Source organism: Anarhichas minor, unplaced genomic scaffold, assembly GCF_050575085.1.
Source record: "Anarhichas minor isolate MPS153535 unplaced genomic scaffold, ASM5057508v1 ptg000058l, whole genome shotgun sequence".
NCBI lineage: Eukaryota > Metazoa > Chordata > Actinopteri > Perciformes > Anarhichadidae > Anarhichas > Anarhichas minor.
The window spans coordinates 8785751-8813076 of record NW_027466504.1 but is presented as its reverse complement, the minus strand read 5'-3'; the positions used below and the strand labels follow the sequence as shown (position 1 = coordinate 8813076).

Here is a 27326-nt window from a genome sequence, read left to right as displayed (position 1 = left end):
CTTTTTATTTCCCTTTTTAGTTGACCCCTGACCTTCTGTAAAAGAGCTGAACATCTGGACCAAAGTTTTTAGCAACTTTGAATTGTTTACTAACTGAATATTTGATGACCTCTGCTAACTATACAAACATGTAGAAGCAGGCGGCATGGTGGAGGAGCCAAAGGGAGTTTTGGCAACCCAAAAGTAAAAGCACTCAAATACATCTTACAGAACCTTTACAAAGGATGCCTTATTATGAAGTGGTTCACACTAACAAACATTAAGCTACCTTACTGGGATATGGTGCTTGCAATTGTAGATTTAAAGCATGCCTAGCACTTCCTCTTCTGGCTTAACATACTTCATAAACTTAATAATATGGTGCTTTTTATACAATTCTCTGTAAAGAGGATACACTTTCTTAGAATTGGTGCATATTAATCTTCCTAATAGGAGAGATGTGATAGTAGGGACATTGTTAAAGTTCCTCTCATGGTGCTGATGTTGCTGTTGGTATGAGTGGTAGCTGAAATAAGGATTATGTGAAAGGTCAAATCAACAACACGGAACAAAGGATTGGACTTGTGTGAGGAAAGAGGAGCTTGTATATCTTTGTAAAGAGTGAAAGCAGTTCATCGCGTCACTCTGGTGTTTTTTTAACAGTGTGGTTGCTTCTAACGTTGCAGGCATTTCTCAGTTTTGATGAAAGAGTATTTATGATTTTCTTCCTGTCATATCCTGTTTGTACATATGCATATTAAAAGCCTTTCGCTTATAATGTTCAGAATTGATCCCATTTTTTTTTGTTTGTTGCAATTTTTAATAAAATAAAGAGAACTTAACGCCGTCTCCTCCTGAATGTTTTGATGATCCAAAAATCACTCTCCTTCCCAGATTCTTAACTCAGTCGATTCTGGACACACAGACATGATAAAGATGTGTTTAGATTCAACTTGCACTTTCCATGGATATCATTATCTTATTTAAAATAATTATACATTTAAAAATCATAGAAAAACTCATCACGCTTTAACTTTTCTTAAGTATCAAAGTAATCCAGTGACAGTTGTGTGTTCATCCTTATGTACACTGCAAGCAGAAATAGCTAATAGCTAATTTGGCATAAATGTAATAGTGCCAATTTGTTTAAGTGTAAACAAATATAGGATTAAAAAAACAAAACAAGGATCAAGTTGTAGCTTTTAGCGTAACACACTCAAGAGAACCACTGATCTGCACTGACGACCACATTTAGTTTGTCAAATGACCAACATCAGAGCCCAGTTAACATTTTACAGCAGGTTTTATTTTGAACATACTTTTCATATACAAACCAGTGACTGAGAAAATGGCTCATTTGAAGCTGTACTCGACACGTACGACATCGTGATTGACTTGTTTTGCCCCCCGGATTGTTTCGTCCACAGTTCACAGTAAACTGTTATTTGCCCGGACATTTGTCTCGTCTGTGGAGGATGGTTAACTCAGTATTTCAAAGTAGTGCCACAGTACAGAACTACTTTCCTGCTAAACACTGGACTACTGTATATATCTGGACATGATACATCACATTGTAGTCGAGCATGTCCGCACAATTGGGGAAAACTACATACAGTACAAGCCATTCAATTCACACAGGAGCAAACTGGCCCAAATCAATTAGTTCATCCTAAAAAGGAACCAAGTTTGAATTGTAATTATATAACCAAGATGGTTTACTTTGGACACGTATGCTTGTAATCTTATTTCTAAAGTGTACAGTTACTTGAATTGAACAAACAGGCATTTTACTTAATGGTCTGTATCACTCTACCAGCTTTGCAGTGAAACGGACACAATTGATTCCCCAACCACACTTATCAAAAAGGAGCACTCAAACTCACGCTGCACAGTAAATTTTAAGACTGAATATATATTTTGTTTATTATAAGCATTTGTAATTTTACATCCAATGTTAAAATCAACAACATTGTGACAACCTGCTCCACTTGTCCACTCCCTCCCTGTTCCCCCAAAAACAAGCTCGTTAAAATAACATTTTCCAAGACCTTTTTTTAAAGCAAAGGCACATTTGTCAATACGTGTTTTAAAAAGGAAAATAAAGGCAGGCCAGCAAGCAAGAGTCAGTCTGGGAAGCAGAGAAGAAGAAGTGAGAGGCTTCCACGACAGCTCCAGCGAGCCTTCAGGCCCCACATTTCTGGAACGACAAAACACAAAAACCTGACTTGGAGTAAAGGGTCCGGACCTGGTTTGTCTGAGCGGGAAGGTCGAGGGCCAGAGGGATTTGGGATGAGCGTGAAGTCACAGAAGACCGGCTTGAAACCTCATTTCTCCACTCCACACTAACACTTGTCCTGAGCCTCCTAGCTACGGAGGTTGAGTTTAAGTCTGTCCGGGGGTGAGGGTGGGGGGGGGGGGGGGGGGGGCGCTGTGGCCGGTCACACCCAGGCCTGCCTGGATGGTAGATGGAGTCCTCCTTACTTGCCTCCCTGCCGACCCTCTTTATGGAGAGTCACGCCCCGTTTGAGGCTGGCGGCTACATAGTCTACCAGTCTGACAGGAAACCAGTGGGCTGTGAGAGGTGGGACTGGACCCATGCCTGAAGGTCTTTCCCCCTCCTGTGTCTCTATTGGTCCCTGATCATGGGGAGGCGGAGTCAGAGAGCGGGGCTGCAGGGAGACACGCAGCTCCACGTCATACAAACACTTTAGCGAGAGCATCCGCCCCGGCGCTGGCGATGTAGCATTTAGACGGATGAAACGCCACGTCGTGGATCGACTCCTCGAACTTCTTTCTGTGAGCCGTGAACTCCTGGATGCAGGTTTTACTCTCCAGGTTCCACAGACGGATTGAGCAGTCGTGACCTGCAGAGGACATGACGAGTTACAAGTGGTAGGGGAAGAGCAATTACATGAGCATGGACCAGTTTCTCCTAGAACTTGGAAAAAAGACTTGCCTTTGGTGGCAATATGGTGTCTGGAAAACCTCAGTTACCTTATCATTAAAAGTGAGGTGTCAGAATGGCTTTACTTTGACATGTTGTTGAAAAAGTTTAAAAATGTTAAAATTGGTAGTTTGTTGTGACAGTGTTCAGGACTCTTATATAAAAGTGGATTTAGAATATTCAGTGATGAACATCAGCCTTCTTCTTGGCTGTGGGTGAGTTCTGTTACTGAGATCAGACTGTACATGAATGTGCTGTAATTATCAGAGGCATTGACCTTTACAGGACATGTTCACTCTGTGACTCAACTAGTCATTTCTTTCATACACCTGCTGCAGAAACAAGTTATATTGCTACTGTTACACACATTGTACGTCCACATATTAAGCTTTTCAGGCTAATGAAAAAATATATAGATTTTCTTTTGAATCACGGCTGTGTGCCTCCGCCATTCAGTCACATTGCACTTTACATCCATGTTTGTCCCAAATATCATCACTTCGACATTTGTGTGAAATTGTCACAATTAGTTTGGAGTTCTAATCAGTTCATCCCCGAGTGTAAGTAGACGTTAGAGACTCATTTTAAGAAATTCGCTCAAGATATCACGGGAATGGGATAGACGTGAGGTCAGTGACCAGGACCTTTGACCTCCAAAATCAGTTCATCTTACAGTATCTTATACATTTGAAGAAATTCTCTCCAGCCGTTCTGAGATATCGTATTCATGAGAATGGACCCGGCAGACGTACGTATCAACAACAGCCACGGCTGTCACTCACCATGTGGACACTATTAACTACTGTATAACATCATTAAGAAAAAACAACGCGATGATACACAGTCATTGTTGAGCAAAGACTTTCACATATCACTCACAGTCACTGCTGGGTTGAGAACCTATCAACGAACTAATGCATAAAGGGAAAACGGTGATGTAAGACGAAGCACAAGGGGGCACAGGTTAGGAGGTACTTACTGCCGGACATGAGATAAAGTCCATTCGGGTCTACGGCTAAGCTCGTGACAGCATCTAGGTGAGCCACCATGGAGTGAATCATTTTCCCGCTGTTGTTGTCAAAGAACTTGATGTGTCTGTCCTCTTCTGCAGTGATGGTGATGGGAAGAGTCGGGTGGCTGAGGACCTTATTGATCTGACAGGGAGTGCCTGGTTCAAAACAGCAGCAACATTAGACGACTTATACCAACTGACAATTTGAATGAAATCATTAGCAACAAAAAACCTGATCTTTACATTGTTTTGATACGCACAGTTAGGTGTGAAGTAGTGTGTTAGTGACCTAACTGTTAGTAATCTTTGTAAATCAAACCAAATATGACAATAAAACAGAAAAACATCCGTGGATCAGAGTCTGTTAATAATTTACTTTCCTACAGCTGCCACCAGATGTTACTCAAGAGGCATATTCTCTGATAGCACATAACCGACTCCACTTCAACGTCATGATTGACTTCAACAAGTGTTATACAGTGTGTTTTATTATCAGAAGCCTGGAAATCAATGGAGAATTTTACTGATCGGTCTAAATGCTGCAGCCTTTCATCTGGCACAACTTACCCGGCTCCAAATTGGACTCGAGACTGAGGACCAGCTGGCGGGTCTCCATGTTGAAGAGGCCGATCTGCCCGTTAGTGAAGGATGTGACCAGGTGGGCTGGATCACTGCACACCAGGTCTACTGAGGAGGGAACTCCGAGGTCTTGTACACAGAAAGATACATTTATGTTAACTAGTCAATTAAAGCAAATATTAAGGGGGGAAAAAGTCAAGATACAAGCTTGAAGTCACTACTTTTGTCTTCGTTGAATACTGCGAGGGCGGGGGAAGTGGTGTTGGCGTCCCACAGCCTCACAGTCCCGTCTGCCGAGCAGGAGAGGAGGCGCTGGTGTGCGCTGCTGTACACCAGACCCCAGACGGAGTCGGTGTGTCCACACAACGCTCCGCGCAGCATCGATGGGTCTGTGACAGAAAACCCACGACAATCAAAGTCAGTCACCATGACCGGATTTTAAAAATCCTCTTGATTCAAAGGAAAACACTTGACGGCGTTACCGTAGGAGTCGTAGGGGTCGATGTTGGGATTGGGGGTGTTCCAGCACTGTATAGTCCCGTCAACCCCTCCGCTGAAACACTGCTCCCCTGAACTGCTCATCACCACACTCAGCACAGCCCCCCTGGGGTGCAAGTAAAAATCATTTAGCAAAACTTCTCAACACTGAATTTTATTTTACAAGTTTATATTTATGTGAAGAGTTTTTACCTGTGGGCCCTGAAAGTGTAGATTGGTTCCACATCTAAAGATGCACTCCTGTGGACAAACAATGTGTTCATTAACATTAACATGAAACACAACAGTGCTGTGCTGTGCCAGCTAAATATGTGCCGATGATTCGATTTCAAATTATTGGCGGTGATTTGTACAAAGCCATACATTAATGTACAATTGCTGTTATACCAGTGATCTGTACCAGTGATCTGTATTATGCTGCTCTGTTGTTACATTACTACAGACTGTGTGTGGGCTGCGTAGGGCTGAATCGTGTGACTGTGCAGTAACAAAGATGAACTATGCTCCTGATGGGATTGTTATTAACAACAGAACTTTTCCCTCTAATGATGTTCACTCTGCTGCTGCGGGAACAAAAGGGACACTCTGCTGTCAATAAGCCAATAAGGAAGGAATGACGTCTAATCAATACGACAAATACAATTTAAAGCTGTTGATTTATCTCCTTTTGGCTGAGAAAAAATAAAAACCAACAGTAGGAATCGGTCTGGGTGGTACCGGCCTGGTGTTTTGAGGTATTCAACTTGTGGTAAGACATTCTTACTTTTTGGCAGGAGCAGTCTTTTGCAGGTTCCACATCTTGAGCGTGTGATCCTCTGAAGCAGTGACCAGGACGGGCTCCACAGGGTGAAAGGCCAGAGCTCGAATCCCATCGAAATGACTCCGCAGAGTGAATTTGGGGTTCCATGTTTTTCTCATGGCATCCTTATTGTTGCCAATCTGAGGAAGAGACATCTAATCAGAAACCCAACATCCAATTAACCGTGTTATTACATATAATCAGTAGCCTTTAAAACGAGCCAAAACAGCTCCCTTAGTGAGTTTAAAGGATAAACATCCTTAAACCACTTTTTCTGTGAAAGTCTGCTGTCACTATAATCACTCTCACTATCTTAAAGCTGCTACAAGGAACTGTATTTTGTGTTGATTTGGGCTTTCTGGTGTAGAATAACTCTACAGTATAGAAATAGCCGAGCTTCTCGCTGATGATCTCGTTAACTTATGGAGGTCGTGTAGAGTCGTCAGTATTAAACTGACTGTTTCATAACCACTTGTTCCTCACAGTTACTTTGAAAGAGCATGCTACAACCTACGCAGGTGTGTTTTATAGCCATGTGACTTTGACATTAGTCGTTAATGTGTTCTAAACAAAAAAACTGATATCTTCCTATATTACACTTTCAAAGCAGCTTTCCTGACACTGCCGATAAAAATAGCTATTTGACACGCAGTTGGCAAGTTTTCAGCATGTGATGCGACTTGCTAGACTTGCTGCGGATTAGAGGAGGAAGGCGGGACGTCTGTTTTTCATGAGAACATGAACAGAAATAGTTTCCCCCCGAGAAATGGTCTCATGACATTTAAGATCTATTCTGCTTCTTCCTACTCACATCGTATGACAGACTGTCGGCCTCGTTGGCCACGGTGAGTCCGGCAAGCTCCCCCAGGCCCATCTCACTCTCCATGGCCTCGTCCGCACCCATAATGAACGACTTCCCTGAGGTGGGCGGGAAGGTCAACGCCTCAACTGGGCAAAGAACAAATGAATAAATATACAACCAGAGAATTTAAGAAAGTCTAACAAAGAGTCGATCGCTGAAGTCTACTGGTGTTTTTGTTCGAGCACCTTCATCCGGTCGGTTCCCGTCGTGCTCGTTGAACCGGACCGCGTTGGGCCGGGACTGGGGGGCGGATGGTGGAGGCTGCATGTGGGACAAGTCCTCTGCATCCCTCAGGTTAGCCAGCATGTCCTGCAGCTTGGACCGGTTCGGCCCTGTTTAACGAGTCAGGTCAACAGCGTTACCGAAGTGACCCACACAGTGATGGAGAGCGGAGAGAAATCAAAGAGGCAAAAGTATGAAAACAATGAAATATTTCATTAAAAAGCTGTGAGTACAAGCTGAAAAAGAGACATGGAAGAAAAGCAGCACTGAAAGGGAAGAAAATTAATTCATAAATGATAGTGTGTAAAAGAAGAGGAAATAAAAGCAAGTCCTTGTTAGATGAATTGAAGAAGATGTTGAGACATGTGTATTTCCAGGTGTGTGCTGTATGGAGAGAGTAATATAATATACAGCCGGACTTTATGGGATTTCAGCCCAAGCAGAATCATTCAGTGAACCAAGTATGGATGTGAAGTTAATGATGACAAGCATTTTAAGACAAGCGGGCCCTTTGAATCAAACCTTAACTGGTGAAAACAGTAGCGTACCGAAGGCTCAACCGCCCCTAAATAACCAGCCTCGACAGTCCTCCAGATGATCTCCTCCACACACCCACAACGTGTACTGACACAGTGGGAAGATGTAAAAATAAATAGCCCTCTACTTAAACCGGAGGAGGAGAAAGCCATATCGAAAACGTGGTGTTGACATCAAATGAAGAAGAAAGTGAGATGAACAGAGTTGCTGATCTCATGATTCAATCACAGTAAAAGGCTCCATCTGAAGTGGGCCGGTATTCAGCTGAGTCACTTCAATGAGTGACTGAAAAAGCTTGTAATTGATATTAATTTGCAGCAGCAACATACTGTAGTGTCAACATGGCTGACAGATGAGGATGTAGATGGTGGTAATTATGTTATTACGACTGGAGAAGATACCGAAAACAGATGACTGTGATCACGAGCACGACTAACTTTCACGCTAATCTCTGATATTTGACAGTATGGACAAGATGACGTGTGTAAATCAAAACATTAAACGGGACAGAAAGAAAACATGCATCAAGCATTACAGTTCGTTTGGGTAGGAAAATAAAGGTGACAGACTTTGTATGAGAAGCACGTTCACTAGAAGACAAGAGGAGACATTCAATATGGAGTGATAGACAAAAGAACAGAGCAGTGCCAAGTAAGAAGGCATAATAAGGAGCAGCTAAAGAAGGAGATGAAAAAAAAACCAGCCAAGATGTTTTGGTTTTGGTTTGAGGCTTTTTGGCTGAACTCAGGAAAGTCAGGCTCTACAGAGAGAGGAGGAGGAGGGAGGCAGCATCGGCTGACAGGACTTACTCTTCACCCCCTTTTTCCCCTTGCGCTCCTTTCTGTACTGCTCCTTGAGTTTGGTTATCATGCCCGGGTCCACCTCCCAGGCCTCAGAAATGGGACCTTGATCGTCCTTCTCTACACAGGGGGAACAAAACCAGGCCGAGGGGCTGTTGAGAAACTGCTCTGGTGGAGGCCCGAGGGGGCCCGGCAGGGTGGGCAAGAAGCACTCGTTCTCTCCTGGGGGTTTCTAAAGCCTCCAGGAGAGTAGTAGGCCTTTCAGACTTGAGACGACTAACACCTCAGTGACTCATTAGAACCATCTCATTTAATCTTTTTTTTAGGATTTCTTCATCATTGTAGTGGTGGGAGGGAAGTTAATGCCATGTGAGTGGATTCCTTCATTTGAATCATAAAATCCTCACAGTGAAATCTGTGTGATAATCTAATTGTTGTATACACATAACTCAAGTAGTCAAAAACCGCGTTCAAATACGAAACAACACCTCAGCATGACATCAAGCCCATTGTTTTTCTGGCTTTGGGTCTAAAGGACCAGTGAGACTCAGAGGGGGGTAGGTTTGACGACACACAGGAGACATTGTGGTCACGGGCTGGCTATGGGAACACACAGTGGAAGAGATCACAAACTACGGGTTAAACAGAGAAACATCCAAACACCATGATTTATGACCGCAGCGTGACATATGAATGACGAGTACTCCGTGAAACAGTCACCAAACTATGAGAAGACGTCAAATTCAGACGAGCAGGCAAATTATAAGACAACAGCATACAAATAATTGGGTTATTTTCAGTGCCTCTGAAACTTGTGCATTCAATTTGTAGATAAAATATAAACACACCTGTCACTGTGCAAGAGAAGAAATAAATAAACATTTCGATATCGTACTTTAACTGTGTCTGTGGTGTCGAGATAGTGCTTTTCTTGCAATTCTCACTGATCCACGACTCACCCCAGTCTGTGCCGTCCCCGTTGCCTCTGGACTCTGGCGAGGTGTCCATCTCGTCAGGACTGGACAGGAAGTCAAAGCCCTTCAGCGCCTCCTCTGTGTCAGGGTCCTCACTGGTGTCCATACTGGCCGGCGTTGTTGAAGACGGGGGCTTCTTCCTCAGGATCTGGAGATAAATATTGAGGACCGTTATTAATAGCACAGAGACAACTTCTGCTTAACTTTGTGCGAGTGCAGAAGATGAGGGCAGACTATTTTCTTACCGTTCTGGATTCCACGTTAGTCCTGTCCCTGCCCTCGCTGTCCTCGTCATCATCGTCATCGCTGAAGTCGGCTGCTGCATTCTCGATGAACTTGAAAGCCTCCAGTACAGCGCTACTGTCAGAGAGCTCCGCTTTCCTGAGAAGCAGCAACGACGCATGCACCACATCAGACTATAAGGCACAGTATCAGTAAAAACTCCACTCACAAGTGCAACACACAAGCAGCAAACGTGGGTGTGTGTTTTAGACGGATGAAAATAATCTGTGTCAAAGCGAAAAAACAGCGATATTTTGAAAGTACATTTTAACGCGACGTCGTTTGCCATCGACGATGGAATACCTAATGAGGCGTCAGCTAATTTGAGTTTTAATGTTTTGATGCACAGTGGTTAACTGTGTCTTTGGCCTATATTGAGTTCATTAATACATGTTTGTATAGATTGAAAAAAATACATTAATTGAACAATTTATTTAATAAAAGACTAGAAATGTGGACTCAGGGAATGAAATTTGCACCTGCCACCTTCCAAACACGGTAAATGTTGGCTGTGGCTTATAATAAAATATAAATATTACTTTTAAAAAGCAATTCCTAAATGATAAACAGTTAGGGATTAAGGTTACATGATGCATTCCGTATTTCTACTGTCTGGTACCACTGACTCAATTCTAAAGCGTTAGATTTCAGAAGTGGTAGACAAAGAAAATGTAGTGGCCCGTAGAAATGTTCAGTGAAAGGTGAGGAAAAAAAAAAACTGAATTTAATTTTAATATTGTTGGCAGCCTTGATAGAGTTTATCAATCTAAACTACGTGCGTCTATAACTGTAGGTCTGCGGGGGCTCTCTGGCTCTGCAGGTCGATGATATTGGATTTAGGCGTGATTATGAATCCCACTGCCAACACCCGTCCTGTGTGGCCTTCAACCGCTAGGATTAGCCAGGCGTCCACGGCCGCCGAGGTAGCGGTAACCTAATTTGGTCAGGTCCTGTGCGCTGTGACCAATGGGCTATCCTGACGTCAACTGCTCGAGGTCAATGCCTAACCTTGGACCAATCATCTCTTAGCAGGGCGGGTCTTGTGCAGTGGGATTCATAACTGCATAACATTCAGAGCTTTGCCTCATTTTTAAAACATGAGAGCGGCGCAGATGCACTAGTTAATGACGTGTCCGTTTGTCTTTTTTGATTGTTCACCAGACATTCATTCCCTGCACAATCCGATATGACTCAACATTTATACCGTCCAGTCTTAAACAGATCGCAAGCAAGCGTTTATTAGACCCCTCCCACACAGTGTTACATGCAATTAACCTGTAATAGCGTTGTTGTCGATCAGTCTGTAGGTAGCTTAAGAGGGGAATACTTACCCTCTGGAGCCCAATGCCTTTGATGCGTCTGTCCCATTGACCAGAGGCTCAGTACTGGTCCGTTCCCCCGTCTTTCCGCCTCCGTCCCCGGCTAGTCCTAGCAGCGCTCGGACCCGCTGGGACTTCACGTCTAAGATGGTGTCTGTGTAGCCCACCTCCTGCAGGTACCTGGAACAAGGTCATTAACTTAAACCTGGTTGCAAATGGTCTAACCCAATTTTAAAAGTGACATTTTTTGTGAAAGGAATACGTATATATGTATGTACAGTGTTGTGTAGCATGGAGGAAGTTTGGATGAGAAGATGCAGAGACATTGTAGACAAGTCTTTAATAATGCTGCAAAGGCCCATTGAATGAACTTTTCTTAACAATAAGTTCCTTTCCCTAAAAAGACTTCAACATGATTAGCGATGAGGAAGAGTCGAGTACTTGTTACTGTCAAAGGTGCCATGTCCTCTGGCAGTTGTCTAGTTGATGGTATCGGCTCTGCTGAGGCAAGAAGAGCTACTCATCAAATATCACACCTACTCTGTGGGGATGCAGAAGAAGCTCTAGCAAATTGAGCGAGGCGACTGCCTGAAAGGGAGGGGTGTCTTTGCACATTGTTGATCTGTCCCTCGACACAAAGTCAAGAATAAATTGGCTGCCTCATTGGCCAGCATGGTGGGGCAGATGATGTGTGAGGCTGCCTGATAGTGTCTGGGATAAAGGCCGAAGCCTGGTGTATTTACGCAGACTGGAGAGTAAGGCGACATGATCACCAAACGGTCCTCAGAAAACCAAACACAGAGCAGGTAATGCCTGCAGCTGCCCACGTGAGGGAGCTCTTACCCAACGTTTTCCTGTAACTCGGGACTCTGGTATCTCGATACAGTTAATTTGAGTGCAGCGATTCAGTTTTCTGGGTTGAAGACTGTCACAGAAGGATTTAAGAGTGCACACTTACTGTCTGAGGAGCTGACGTCCTTGTTTCCAGGACAGCTGATTGTTGAGCGATCCAGAGGACTCATTCTCGTTGGTCTCATCTGCAGCAGAGGAGGACACAAATCAGAGCTCCACAAACGGCACAGCCGCCGACATTATTTCCACTCTGTAAACACGACAAAACATTCCTGCATCACAGCATCCTGCAACTACACCAACTACACACACCCGGGGCTTAGTTTCTTTCTGCGAGTCAGTGGATTAGAGTTAAATGGAAGAGGGGATTGCTACTCTTTAAATTGTGCCATTGAAAAAGACACTTACATTTTATTGCGCAAATAAACAGCCGTGGCCACGAGAATTGCCGAATTTACGCTCCAACCCATTTAGCTTTTCGCTCATGTTTGGACCCAAGTTATCATTTGTCAACACGAGTGACTTTAACAGCTTGCCTCAGACCAAATATTTACATCTCAGTCTGTAATTAAAACTGTGTACTCAACAGCACTAGCAGCAAAAAGAGAGAAGAGATTTAAAACGCATTAGCAATGGCTTGTTCTTGATGCTACAACAGGACATTTGATATTTATTGACGCATACCGACACCTTCAAAATGGCGGGTCTCTGCTCAGACTACTTCCCATGACTTACTAGAATAAGCACAACGTGTGTGTGTGTGTGTGTGTGTGTGTGTGTGTGTGTGTGTGTGTGTGTGTGTGCCCGCTGCAACCAGAACATCACACGATGTGTATGAAGGCTCTGACAAAACAAGCTATGATGGGATTCAAAGCTCACTTTGATATCAAACAACATCAGCGCTCCACTCGCGAGTCAGCTGGGAATTTTGCGCGGAGCAGAGAGACGTGTTAAGAAGATTTCGATGGGGTGCGAGTGTGTGTGTGTGTCGAGGAACTTGATTTGGCGGGGCAGAGAGACGACGGTGCCTCAAAAAGTGGGTCATGCCTAATTCAGGAGGGTGAGGAGCGGGCAGGTGCACCACCATGCAAACACCCCCCCCCCCCACACTCGTCGTCTTCTCCCACCTAACCCCCCCCCCGATTCATCAACACTTCAAGGGCTCGGGTTCTTTGAACAGCCCTCATGAATAGAGATGAGGAGAGAGGAGAGGAAATGTCGCAATCTGACTTAATGATGGCAGAGGACTTGAACATCAGAGGGCCAATTAAACTACAATAATATAACAAGGAGCAGGCAGTGAACTGACACCAGAGTGATACCGAGGTAAAACTAGGTGCTGTGATGGAAAGAGTGAACACTAAAAAGTGAGAGCAACATTTAGGATGTTTAAGATTTGAGTGGGTGAAGTAGTTTAAACTCAACTTATGTAAAACTGTGTGCATTTTATTTACTTACGTCTGGTGGTATCTAGCCATGCAGAGAGCTGAAACTAGGTCATGTTTTAGACATTTTCTGGAAACACTGCTGTTGAATTTTCTTAAATGCTAATATTCAATGTTTTGAGCAGCACATGTTTAGCTGTAAACAACTATTTGCATGGCTAGAGGCAAGTGAAATAACATTTCATAAAAAGGTGAGCCTTTACATTGCGTGTCTTTGTCAGAGATCAAAGTGAAAGTATGATTGTCCTAAACATGTACAGCCATGAACGCTCTCCATCTAGAATACCTTTTGAATCAATTGGATCACAGTTGTTCTACTTCAAGCAGCTCAGTGTTTGTGAAGTACGACTGTAACATCAACTGCCTTCAGGAAAGGACACCGAGAGGAACGTTATTGTGGCGAACAAGATTCAACATGAATGCAGCCTTCGAACGCTTCATGCCAGTCCCGTCACTCGAGGTATGTGAACTCAACAATCGGTGCTTTAGCGTGAGGGGAGGTAGAGTCACCGTAGACTTACCAGAGTCATAGGTCGGAGGCTTCATGTCGCCTTGATTCAACTCGGTCCCATATTTTAACTTGTGGTACTTTGCTCTGGAAGGAAAGAAAAAAAGGAAAAAAAAGGTGTCAGCAGATAAACACAGGGTTGATCTGAAGAAGCTATTTTAGAAAACTCATTATGCATCTGAATAAGCTTTGAACGCCCCCCCCCCCCCCCCCCCCCCCCCCCAGTGGTAAAGAGAGCGCTCACACCTTTTAGTCCACACATAGTCAACACTACTCCCGCTGTGATCCAGAGGAAGCAACCCCCATCCAGATCAGATTCATGTTAGATTGGATTCATCCTACATTCAGAACGACATTTCTCTCATATTGCTTTCGGAGACATGACCTGTTGCTTAGCAACCGGGGAGAGCGGTAGTAATCGTGGGACGAGCGTCGTTCCCGAGGCAGAGACTTCACCGGAGAAAAGTAGATAAATATACACTAGAAACAGCCAGAGGCCGATTCTGTACCAACAAACCTAATGATGATGATCCTCACAGAGCGGCAACATGTAACTAACCTCTGAGCCGACTGGAGGAACGACACGCGCACAAATATACATTCTGACACCCGTCTACCTCAGGCCTGTTAAGGCTCTGAATAGCTACAAACATCTTGTAGCTCCTAGCTCAGATTAAGACATCTGCACACAACAGTTTCATTGCTTACCCATCACACTGCTCACTTCTCTATAACCTCTACTTATCCCGCAAGGACTTTGCTGATTACTCGCACTCATGGAAACAATGCTTTACTTTGCATTCATAGAATTCCAAACATTCCCAGTTTGAAGTCGTCTGACAAAACCAGAGTCGTCCACAAAGCAGTTCTTCCTCTGTGGTTGTTGTTGAGAGTCTGGCTACACAGAGACACCATTACTGTAAATCACACATGCAAGGCAGTGGCCAAAATGTTGAGCTACATCTCCAGGGTTCAAGTGTCTTCACCACTTAGTCCACCAGGTTCCTCTCGAGTGCCCCGTCGGTACTGTGCTCTCAACAGAGATGTGAAGGGAGCCAGATTGCAGGTTTAGTGTATTTAAAGAGCACATTTAAAAACAACAAAAAGGAGCTGTAAAGTGGAAAAATAACAATACAAGATGGCTCACTCCTTAGCTACTTCCATCCTCAGCTCTGGAAAAAACAACGTGTTTCATTATTTTTTACCACTTGCCCAGTTGTGCAAGTGAGTTGCTACATTGACTAGTAGTCACAGCTTCACAGTTTGAATGAGAAACTCTGTGGCTTCACATTAATAGAGATGTGTTGAAATCAGCGATATACCTCTGTAACAAGGTGCAGCCAAGCGTCAAGGAGGAACGAAATGCAAAGGGCATCACCACAGCTACCAGAGGGAGCTTTTGTGTGCCGGTGGTGGGCTGAAGCGCACGAGAATGAGGAGAATGTCATTCTTCTGGTTTACTGGAGAAAGAAAGCTGCGACGGTGACCTCGTCTTGGGTGGTGAGACAATTCCCCCCCCCCCCCCCCCCCCCCGAGTCATCAGCATCCGACAGCAAACAAAGCCTTCATGCCAACACATGCTCTTGTCCGGAGACATCACACCAGCTGGACTCACGGGCTCTCTGTCACTCTAATACTGCTTCTGCTGACACCAGCTGAGACATCAGACTGGTGCGCATAGAATATAAACAAGAGGAAGCTGGAAAATCTAGCAAAACCTTTTACACATGATCAGATGTTGATTTGTCGAACAGTGAGACTCATCTCACACTGTTCTTCTCCCTTTTCCATATTTCTCAGAAGCAGGAATGTATTTTTAGGAGCGTGCAAAACATGGAAATACTGCAGTTGTTGCAGGATGGCTGAGGTGTCTGTGTGTATTATGGGTGGGCTGAGGCGGGTGGGAAGGAACTCACCTCTCCTGCTTCAGTGCATATTCCAGCATTTTGATCCTCCTCACAAGGTCCTTCTTCAAGTTCTCCTGGCCTTTCCTCTCGCCCTGCAGGAAGGCGATCTGGGCCTGAAAACACAAAAAAATAGGATCGTCAGGTCACATTTTAAAGTAGTAGAAGATTTAAAGTAGTTGCTTTTATAAATAGAGACCAGTTTCCGGTGTTTTGGCATCTTGGATATGAACTAGGAACAAAGACTTCAAACACAACCTCCACGAGGCAGCATCTGAGAAAGACTACTTCTGTCGAGACTGAAATAGGATGATGTCAAATCAATATGCGTGGCATGATGGGGAATAAAAGCCAATCTGTACCATTCTATTTTAATCTAACCTACTCACTCTCCCACACACCAACAATCGCCCCTCCCTCCTCTAAAACCCCTTCCCTCTGCACACCGCCGTCTCTCTTCAGTAACAGGCAGCAGCTGTTGATGCACTCGGTCTGAGTCAGCATTACATTGAATTGCTGTGAGTGCGCCACACACACACACACACACACACACACACACACACACACACACACACACACACACACACACACACACACACACACACACACACACACACACACACACACACACACACACACACACACACACACACACACACACACACACACACACACACACACACACACACACACACACACAGAATGGTAGCGGCTAGCTCACAGTGAAGCTGCATCAGATAAATCACAACAGAGCAGATCACGATTGCGCAAAACTGTATCCATCTTACAGCAGGTCTTGACATTGTGTCATTGTAATCATCACAATATATTTCAGTCACAAGCATTATGCCCGAGACAGATACTGGACCAAGTTAGTAGCATGAGTACTTTATCTAGGGTTACTATTCGGGGTGGGAATGTTTGGTAATTTCACAATTTAATTTGGTTGAGAATCAATTTCAGATTTAAAACAATTCTTGATTCAATAAAAAAGAAACAAGGTAGTATATTTAGTTTTGTGCCAAACCATTGACTGCTGAGCTACAAATGAAACATAACTTGACTAACTGGTCTTGATGAGGATCATTATCTGACTAATAGAAGAAAAACAACGTGAGTTTTCAGCTTCTTTTATTTCTTATGTTTCTCTATTTAAGTTAATTGTGACTTGGAATCATCTTTCAGTCTTCTTCCTGTATGGAAATTATGAAATTAAAGTCCAATTTACTGACCCACCATTCATGTTTTTGTAGGAACAGAAATTAGTGTGTGTGTGTGTGTGTGTGTGTGTGTGTGTGTGTGTGTGTGTGTGTGTGTGTGTGTGTGTGTGTTCTAGAGTAAAGGGAGGAGTGCTCTGCTGTGTTAACAATAACAGAATGAAAAATGAATTTCACCAAAACAAAGTACATTATCATTAAGATGCTGGAGCATCAACATTGAGGAAAAAGTCTGTGAATTAGCTTTGCGTCAGTCTAGCTGTCATACGTGCACTCCATAACAGCCACTGTGGTGTTTTTATATCTTATAGTTCCTTCAATAGTATAATATTTTTTGTATGGTACAAAATCATATTCCGCTCTTAAATAAATTATAACCAAGCATGTAGTGACTGCCCTATGGCTTTGTGAGGCAGCATTGCCAAAAATGCTTCTAAATTCTGATTACATTTGGTTGGTAAAAAAAACTTCCTGAATAATTAAGAAAATAATCAATTACTCAGTTAAGTAATTAATGTAAGTGCCACTCTGTAGTTAGGAGTAGACAACCAAATTATTGGAAAGCGATGTTAAAACTTATTTTGGATGAACACAAATGGAAAACAAAATCTAAAAACTGCGTAAACAATAAGCCCGCTAGAGCGCCCGCATCACTGTGGGAGATCCACTGAAAACAAGGGTGGAGAAAAGCACAAAAAGCCAGATTTCACCCGTCTAAAACATCAATAAAAGAATTAAAATGTTCTCGTGGGAATGATTAAAATTGTAAAAACCGCACAGTAACTTCTTAAAAAGGGAATGAATATTGACTTTATTCCCTGCATATCACTCTGCATGCAGAGGATGGTGCGAGTTTGAGTGGGCTGGATCACAGTTTCACACGGATAGCAAGTAGCGCCGTTTCTGCCTGCAGTAATGAGTCATGACAGCGCTTCAATCTGCCTCGTATTAACAGCATTTTAACATCCACCGTTCTCCGCAGAGGATCTCATAACAACCTGCCTGCTGCAGTGCCCTTAGGATTGAGGCTACTGGTTCCCTGCTCGACATTGTAAACAGCGCTGAGTTAAGTTGGCACCAGTCTCATGCTAGCAGTCTGCACAGATGTCAACAATTGATGCTCTTGAAAGGTGGGTCGGCACAGCATCGCTCTACGTCTCTAACGTCTCCAATTTCCTACTCGCCCCGTTTTATGTGCATTCACCCTCAGCTGGATCTCTACCGACGCATTTAAACAATGTTAACAACGTTTAGTATGCATGCACTTTAAACATTCTTGAGCCAGTATCGGTCAGCATTAAAACAGAAAGCAAAAACCAGAAAGAGAGGTTACAGTAAGATAGAGGAGCGGGTCAGACAGCTAATAGAGAAAATACCAGCAGAGAGAGTCATCCCTTCATATTCACCAGATGAAAGAGTATTGATTTATAGGTGGATTAAAAAGAAGGTTTTTAAACACAACTTGCTTACATTCTAAAAGTAGACACCACTTAACTTTGTGTTGTCTTTGGAGGATGGGAGATGAGGCACACACACACACACACACGGGCACAGATAAGGCGTTAGGAAAATATTGCATATGGAAAATGATCACCGTTTGGATTGGGCCAGACTGTGTGGCTCCCAAAATAACTAGTTTAAAAGCGGCTCCAACCCAAATATCAGAGAGGACCACTGCCTCGGGGGCGTTGAAACCGTATCACATGCAACTGGGCTGCAGAACCTACAAATACCTCATTTGGCTAATTGCAGAGATATTTTCCTTTAAAAGTCTCTTGATGTCCAGCTGAGTCTCAGGCCGTCTCAAAAAACAATAAACTATCGTTACAAAGTGCCATGATTTCCCGTATTTCAACGATCAGGGCCACAGCATAGCCACACAATAAAGCCCTACCTCAAGAATGTCATATCCAAAAAAGGGAATGACAGAGTGTGAGAACGGGCTGTGAATTTGGACGCCTCAGATGCATAACCTCACGGAGAGAAAACGACACACATTGACTGATTTGACTGTGGATGAAACTGTACATCTGCAATGATTGATATAAACGAGTGACCGTCCACATGAAGCGCCGGCCCAGGGACCCAGAGATAAAGAGTGCAGCTCTGCGAATCTCTCCTCCATCAAACATTAACCTTGGGAGGAATGCAATGAGTCAACTCGGGCCATAAAGACACACAGGAAGCATTTAATTCCCGGCCTCACACTGGCTGCATTATTGGGCTCCTGGATAAGGGCTCCTTAGTCTGTCTGTCTGAGTAAGAGACACGTAGAGCACGGCATCCATCCAGAGCACAGCGCCTTTCAGAGACAGGAAAAGGAGGCAGAAGAGACACCAGCCACTGGCTAGGATCCTGGTACGCTAAGGTTAGAAAGTCGGTCACAATGTCTTCTGCTTGGAATAAAGTCAATCCTAGTTTGGTTATCAACTTTCTACTCTTAATGAAATCAGTAAAACGAGGGAAAATGGAGCAGCTGCCAGTCCTACTTTATCACAATTTGAGACACATTTGAAGACGGCACAAACAAACAAATATTGATAATATATAGTTCAGCTCTTTTTGATTGTGGTTGGTATTCAAAAATAAATACATATTCTATGTGCCTTTTAAGCACCCTGCAGGTTGAGTTAGTCTAATCTGGTTGGTGCACAACCAACATCGCGTGCAATTTCTGCCGCTAGAGGTCTCTCAGTCATAAGACGGATGTTACGTAGTACAGTAGCGGGGCATCATGGGAGATGTTGTCTTCACTGTTAAACAACCACCATTGCAGACGAAAATCTGAAGTGACTCAGGCAGAAATCATGTTCTTTTATTTACGTCACATCCAGTCACGTCTGCTCACGGTGTGTCATTTCATTCAAAGGAAATAGCTGCGTTAGCTAACGCAACAATAACTCACTGACTTACACAAGTCGTCTCTCGTCTGCTACGGTAGCCGACTTTATGTGACGAATTTAATCGCGGGGTAGCTGGGAGCTGTTATAGAAAATAACTTGTAGATGTGTTCAACGTTGTTATGTTGTTATAACGTTACCGTACGCATCAGCTTGGTGGCTGGCACGAGCCACTTGTCATTGTAGCAAGCTGAATCGATATTGAAATTAGGAAGCTACTGGATTACTGTGTTGCAAAATGGCATGCAGTCAATGAAAACATGATGCTGCGTGGCAAGAAAAGGCAATTCCGTGGAATTGTGTGAGTTACACTTCGGGCATGAGTAACTACTTCGTTGTTAAACAGACTTATGTTGAAACAGTAAACGATACAGCGGCTCGTAGACTTCCTGCCTCACTCTTTTTCAATATGTAAATGTGCATATTAAACCTTTCAACGTGTAGATTCAGTCAGCACATATTGCTGGCGATGGATGACACAGACAGCAGCACCGAGAGGAAAACGATTCCACCAAACCCTTTATCTTCTTTTCAACTTAACTTTCAGTCAACGAATGTGTGATGATTATAAACGATATCCCCTCCATTATAAATGAGATTAGTGAATTCCAGACATGTTTCCTTCCAGACTTGTTCTGCGTCATCGCCGAAGACATCTTCAACACAATGAGGCCATTTAATCCAGACACAGTGAACACTGTGAAAAACCCATCTCAGCGGCAAGACCGAGCTCTCTCCCATTTGTAAAAGAATTGCAGCAGATACTCGTACAACCTCAGGACCTACAAACACACACAAACACACACAAACACACAAAATGGTCACATATACTGGCGCTTCGGCCGCGGTCAGAGCCGAGGAAGGGAAAGGAAGGGGTGTAAACCCCACATGTATAATGTAAACAACCTTTCTTTCAGTGAACATGGGATTTACTCTCACAGTTACTGCAAACCAATGAGCACCAGGATGGCTGACCTGACGACTAGCCAAGTACATTCCACACATGCCATTACACTAGTAGCACGAGAAAAACAACTGAAGCAAGACAGAGGGGCTTTGGACTTCTCTGACGTGGCTACAGCAGTGCACTTTCTATTTGTTACTCAACACAGATCAACATAACCTCTGTATGGCTCAAACAGCTCTATTCTAGTACGTTAGATCCTGAATATTTACAACCACACTCATCACTTTAAAAAGGTTAAATTCACTCAGAAATATTCCTGATCTTTATAATAGAGGTGTGGACATTTCTCGATTCTAAGATGCATCGCGATGCGAATGTGAAGGATTCTGCATCGATGCAGTGACGGAACCTAATCGGGAGTTTGGTTTCATTTCAGCTCAGTGACAGTCTTTACTGGGTTTTACTGGCGTGCCTGTTTCTTTCTCTCTCTCTCTCCCTCTCTCTCTCTCTGATCCCAGTGTTTCACCGAGGGTGGGGCTTATACAGACACTGCACATCGATCCACGCCGCTCATGTCCACGGGCTCAGATTCAGGACTGCTCTGAGGGGTCGGGGGGGGGGGGGGGGAGACATTGAGCTGATTTAATAAAGATTTCTGCTCAGTCATCTGGAATGAGCCAAACTGCCTCTTTCACCTCTTGTACAAAAACCCATAAAACAAAAGAAAATCCCGACACTGCCAGAGACGACTCACAGTCAAAATCTGCTCTCTTTCCTAAACCTTCACAGAGACACAGATTTGTTGTTTTTGATCTCATCACGAGTTTCCACTTGAGCTTCAGTTAACGCTTCACCGTAAAGGTGACACTGCAGTGCTACCTTACGGGTGGTGGGGGGGGGGGGGGGGGGGCAAACAAAGGCAGCATGTTGGCCCTCTTGAGGACATGGGTGCTGCACCCCATGTTGTGCATTAATATTAGATAAGGCCCAGAGAGCGCACATGCACACGCTCACATACTGTATGCAGGCAAAGAGCTAAAACTTTCAACATCAGCATTTTTTTTCTCTGACAAATAGGTGGTGTGACTGTGAGGTGTGGTCCCGGCAGAACCACGCGGAAAACAACATTTGCAACAGCTTCACAATCTAGAGAGTAAAGATGCACTGCAGCGCGAAGAAGACTAGAAAGAGGGGAGAAAAGCAATTTAACATTTCTGGCATTTCGTCTGTTCGGATACTAGCCGTCAGAAACAATGTGCGTTTGGATAGTTTATCAAGACAGGGAACTTATATTGATGTGGGCAAGCATTTCAGACAGAGCTAGTGAAGTGCTCTATTGTGCTCTAAGGTACAATGTAATTATTTAACTTGGGCCAATACTGCATTGAACAAGTATGGCTCTGACATATGGGTTTTCCAAATGACAAGAAACGGTCCTCAGCTGTATCCAGTTATAACAGGTTAAGATATATAACATTCAATGCAAAGAACCACTTAAAATCTATGTGTAGACATAGATGTATCTATAGTATGAAACAAATATAGCTCTAACCATTTACTTTAGAGGGATAACACTGTTGTGCTATCAAAATGTGGGAAAACAACAATATCGCCACCACGACACATGGAGAGCAGCAATTTGATCGGGTGAGAACACCAATTTACAACTCTGACAGACTGGGACCTCGGATTTACTGTCAAAATGGGAGAGGAAGGCAACTTTGCGGCACAAGCAGGCAGCTGTCCCGCACACCCACGTAGACAGATGAAGGCTGTAAGTGCGAATGGATGAAGAAGAGGGGAATTAACAGGCCGCTCTCCAGCAGAGAGAAAGGCTCTGGTGCGAGTCCAACAGGGACAGTAGAGCAAAGCTCACAGGACCACGCTTCAGTTCATCAACAAGGGTCCCTTCAGGCTCTGTCACAGGGAAACACAAACTCTGTTAAACTCCTCACTGTTGTCTCTACAGTGAATATTTGCCATACACTACAATGACTGTCTTTGTGGCGCTTCTGGCGAATGTTACGGCGGCCTGTCGTGAACCTGTGACTGAGAACGGAGACGTTTCTTTGAGGTCGACAGCCTGGCTACGCGAGGAAGGGTGCGAGCTTTTGTGAACCGCTCATTTAAGTTTCTATGTCGTTATCCGAGAGCAACAACGTCGAGAAAATGGTATATACTTGGCAAGGAAGCATGTACTTTTTTTGTACTCTGAGGCGCACACTGGGAGGGCAAGCAAAAAGAACTGCAGCTCGGGGGTGGACACAGTATCGACTGAAGGAACGCCGGTGACACCCATTTCTGAATGCCGTGGAACGCTCATGTCTATGCTCGTGCATTGGTTTGGTCCATTTTATTGCCGCGCCATTGAGCTAAGCACGCCTCAGGCTTCGTCATTCGTAAAAGTAAACATGAGATCACAGTAATAAATCATCTAACTGAGGCGGGCTAATTCTAGGCTGCTCCACGGTTAGCTGCAGTCCCCTCCAACATGAAGATAAGTGACGGAACAACATGAGCCACACAATGATCCTGCTCACGTTAAAAGGCTTCCCTGTAGCAATACAGGAGACGCTTCTATCCAGATAAGATCAGTGGGTCCACCTGTCAGTCTGCGCCCACATGGAGCCACCATACACCCCGAGTCACCTTCAACCTTCTGCTGGTGTCAAATTATGGCTGCTGAAAGATAACTTCTGGCACAGAGATATCCTATGGAGCAGGGATTTCCCCATAACTGGCTGATGAAGCACACTGTACAGGGCGTAGCTCCACTCAACCTCTTCAGGCCTGGAAAAGATCTGTGCTAATCAGTACAGCGGGGGGGGGGGGACAACAATCAAATCAATATCACGACGTACACTACCGTTCAAAAGTTATGAACCAGCTGTTAGATTGACGTGTTTCTTTCTTTCCTTCAATAAATGGCTATTTTAATAAAAAACAGTAAAACTCAGACACCAAATGTATTGTTTACATTTAAAATAGTTTAAAATGAAAAACTGATGATTCAAACGTCTATTTAGTTGATGTCCTAATAGTGTTGCATGACAGGGGAGAATACAGAATACATGGATATCAATATAGAGCCACAACGGTTCAATTGGCCTTTAAATGTTCTCTGTAGTCGTTTTTTCTTTGGGCCCTCTGCAGTCTACTCAGTGGGTAAACTGAAGAGGTTTAACCTGTCATTTGTCAGTCAGAGGGATCTTTGTCTCCTTCAATTGTAAGTGTGGTTGAACTACTGTAGAGCGGTTTGTTTTCCGTGTACAAAACATGACTTGCTTTTGCAAATGTTTCATAAGAAACAACACCGATAGATATACTGTAGCTTACAATATGTCAATGTTATGCAAAATCACTTTCAACTATTTCAGTTCAATACATGGGACGGTCTCCCACTGTTAATTACAAGTAGCTTGACATCATTTGGACAATAGAACATTGCTAAATAACCACAAAAACACATTTCAAGTCGATGATGCCATTTTCACCATTTAAAGCATAAAGAATGAATTGATTAACTGATAATGAAATAATCATTAGTTGCATCCGTAGTCACTTTCATTACCAAGATAACATACTAGAGACCGACTAGATTTCTATCACTCGCTAAGCAAATCATCTCGATGGAGTTAATTGATTATCAATTGCCACTCAACCAGAGTTTAATCATGTATGACAGCAGCCTATGCATTACACAGACGCCGCACAGCAGCGGGGGAAGATAGACATGTACAGTAGAGCTGCAAATAAAAATGATTTTCATTTTCGATTATTTTTACTTGATTAATTGATTGATTAGTTAATTAGTCGGTTGGTCTATATAATGTCAGAGAATGGTGAAACATGTTTCTCAGCGTTTCCCAAAGCCCAAGATGACTTCCACAAATGTCTTGTTTTGTCCATAACTCAAAGTCATTCAGGTACCGTCACAGAGGAGTACATAATCGTGAAAATGGTTGACGTTAATTTCCCAGCTGACAACTAATCGATGAAACCGTTGCGGCTCTAATGTACGGTACAGTTTCTGTGCCGCTCCAGTAGAGAGGAGCGGGTCTGAGCATGACCTAACAGGCCGGCTGGACCACATTCCTTCAAGCCCTGGTTTTAGCCTTCCTCCCAAACAGAGATGTAAGACACAGCTTCAACTGTCTTCCATTCAATGCCTATTCAACCAACAACAACAACTAAATCCTGGGAGGAGAGTATTCACTGGGTTGTGAAATGGCTTTACGTACATTCTCAATGGTCTTAGCTCTGAAACCGTGTATGTAGCCTTCTTAAAACACGCAAGATAACATGTCAGCTTGGATTCTGTGTGGACGTGATGGCGAGCAGCAGCAGCAGCATGTTGCAGAAGGATGAAGTGGACCAAAAAGAACATATGGTACAGAAGATGCTGCATAGCGTCCATTAAGGCTCTATGCCCACTACAACTTTTCATTATTCATAAGAGTCTATTCAGGTTCAGCTAAATGACTTTCTATCTCTTCTTGCTCACTGCGGTCCCTTCACTCAAGGCTAATCGACCAACACCTTCTATGGGTTGAAGTACTGTGTATGTTTGCAATATGGACACAACAAGGTTACATAAGAGAGACCGCAGTAACTCATCGTGGCTGACTAAATAGAGAATTCATTCTTGAAACATCTATTCAGATCGGTACTGTGCTACAGAGGTTAAGAGTAAAATGAATAATGAATACTGTATACTTCAGGTTAAATCATGTTCAAAACATCAACCGGCCTCACATTTAAGGTTAGGTGCGAGAAAAACAACAACTCAAATTGAGCGCGCACTGTTTTGCCGCCACAAACAAACCACCCAATAAACCATTTAGCAACCTCACTGCGCTTTGCTGCAGTTGCCTGGCTGAAAAGCTTGCTTCATGGCAGCAGACAGGAAGCTTGATACACGGGCCAGATGAGTCAAACCACTGGTACACTAGGCAGGGTGTACGTCACCAATCTGAAAACAAAGCAGTGTACTACTCCCCCCCCCCCCCCCTCCTCTCGTCTCTTTGTTAGCTGAGGTCAGTCTGCCGGCCACCAGACCCAAAAAGTCAGTGTTGGCTCTTGTGTTCCAACAGTTATGGCTCCATCACAACAGGTCAAAATGATGGAAAGAAAAAAAATCTTTTCTTCCAAACGTTGGGCACAGAGACTGAAATTAAACATTAAAAAGCTCCAACAATGCCTTCTTAAATGCTGGATAGGAACGGTCTGGCACATGGTGTCAAAGGTCATTTTCCCTACTGTAGATACGTAAAGTCAATCATGTAGGCTGGTGAGGATAGTTTATAGGTTCAAATCTTATGCACATTACTGTCAGCCAAATTCACCTGCAAATATATGGCTGTTACAGCACTGTACTTCCAAACAGTGGAATCAAACAAGGAAAAAGAAGAAGTTCGAAGTCGAGTTGGACCCAAAACAAAACAAAACAAAGACTTTGGGTATTTGCAAGACATTTTCTTCTGGTTAAAGCAAACTAAACATTTGGCATCCCTGTCTGTGTCATGTTTGTCTGGTTCACAGCAGGACAATCTACAGCCTTATTATATCATATAAATAGCTGAATTATTGAGTTGTTTGAACATCAAGTGAGGGTCAAATGTACTATTAAAAGAGTGGACCAATTAAAAGCGCCGGGGCCTTTATCAAAGGCAGACACACAGCATTTTATATTTTCCCCTCAAAAGTGTCAGCATCAAGGCAGCTACATTATGATACTATTCAACAACACGACACTGACTTGACAGTCTGAGTGTTGTAAGCTGTGTGTCTTCACTGACAGCTCTCAAGAGATCAACGCACTTAAGAAAACTACGACCTTTCCCACACGTCGGTTTGTTATAGGCTTAGAGGTAAAATGCAATAAAAACCAAGGCGGGTGCATTACGTTTAGCTATATGTAGGCAGTTTACACGTCTATCTCTAACGTTGCACATTCATTAATTAGCAGGTAAATCTAGCGATTAGTTATTTTCCTGTATCCTATAAGCCCAACGTTACTCTAATGCCTGTCCTCCAACTACCAATGGAAGCAAGTAGTGGTTTCCAGTCCCAGTAAAGAGGTCGCAAACAGTCGTCGTGCAGTCGGGTTAGAGAGAGGGGGGGCGCTGCAGCTCCTTTTAGCTTCTCTGCTAAAGCTAACAAGCTAGCCGAGTAACCAGAGCAATCACACACAAACTCAACGCGATTCACCAGAAAGAAGAAACTCTGTGCCCGGGTAGTGCCACTAATATACGACCGTGTGTATATAAAATGTGACGGTTTTCACCTGTAATTCGGCCCGCTCCACCTCCCATTGTGCTCTCTCTACTTCGAAACGGGCCCATTCGTGCTGCAGGAAGTGCAGGATCCCCGGGATACTGTACTGCGCTCTAGCCGCCTCCGCAGCGTCGCCATCGGGCAGCGGTCCTTTCCCCCCGCCGGGTAACACGGAGTTGTTGTTGTTGTTGAAGAACACGCCGGGCCCCGCCTGCTCGTCCATGGCCGGGCTCGGTGTAAAGGTCTGTCTCGTTGTCTCGCTGATTTGTGCTGCTAGAAATCAACGGAAGGGCAAAAAGACTATCGCCTGCGCTCTGTCTCCTCGGCTCGAGGGAATGAACTCACTTTCTGACAGCTAGCTGTCATAGAGTGACGTCAGTCACAACGACCACGCCCACAGCATGTTGGTTGGGGGCGCTCGATTCACTTACCCGGACTCCCCGAAGGAACAGCCTCCTTGTTTATTTTACCAATTTTACTAGAAATGTAAAAATCTTGTACATTCTGTTA

General features: G+C 43.9%; 1 protein-coding gene across 1 annotated transcript; it reads right to left on the bottom strand.

The window, feature by feature from the left end:
* Positions 1–1263: 1263 nt before the first annotated feature.
* LOC142933271 (striatin-like) lies at positions 1264–27173 on the bottom strand. Its single transcript, XM_076077427.1, has 17 exons — positions 26827–27173; positions 15529–15632; positions 13626–13699; positions 11766–11844; positions 10820–10987; positions 9452–9587; positions 9192–9354; positions 8242–8352; positions 6859–7005; positions 6623–6759; positions 5776–5951; positions 5205–5252; positions 4997–5118; positions 4736–4903; positions 4503–4643; positions 3903–4091; positions 1264–2843 (listed from the first exon to the last, which is right to left on the bottom strand). The coding sequence occupies exons 1-17, from the start codon at positions 27037–27039 to the stop codon at positions 2674–2676; spliced, it is 2346 nt and encodes a 781-aa protein (XP_075933542.1). The 5' UTR covers positions 27040–27173; the 3' UTR covers positions 1264–2673.
* Between the last annotated feature and the right edge of the window lie 153 nt (positions 27174–27326).

Excerpts from the sequence above, each read along its gene's own strand:
- LOC142933271 (XM_076077427.1), bottom strand. The coding sequence starts at position 27,039 with ATGGACGAGCAGGCGGGGCCCGGCGTGTTCTTCAACAACAACAACAAC. Across the intron at positions 11,845-13,625 it reads GCCTCCGACCTATGACTCTG|ATGAGACCAACGAGAATGAG; the intron begins GTAAGTCTACGG and ends CCTCTGCTGCAG. Across the intron at positions 6,760-6,858 it reads CGGGAACCGACCGGATGAAG|TTGAGGCGTTGACCTTCCCG; the intron begins GTGCTCGAACAA and ends TTCTTTGCCCAG.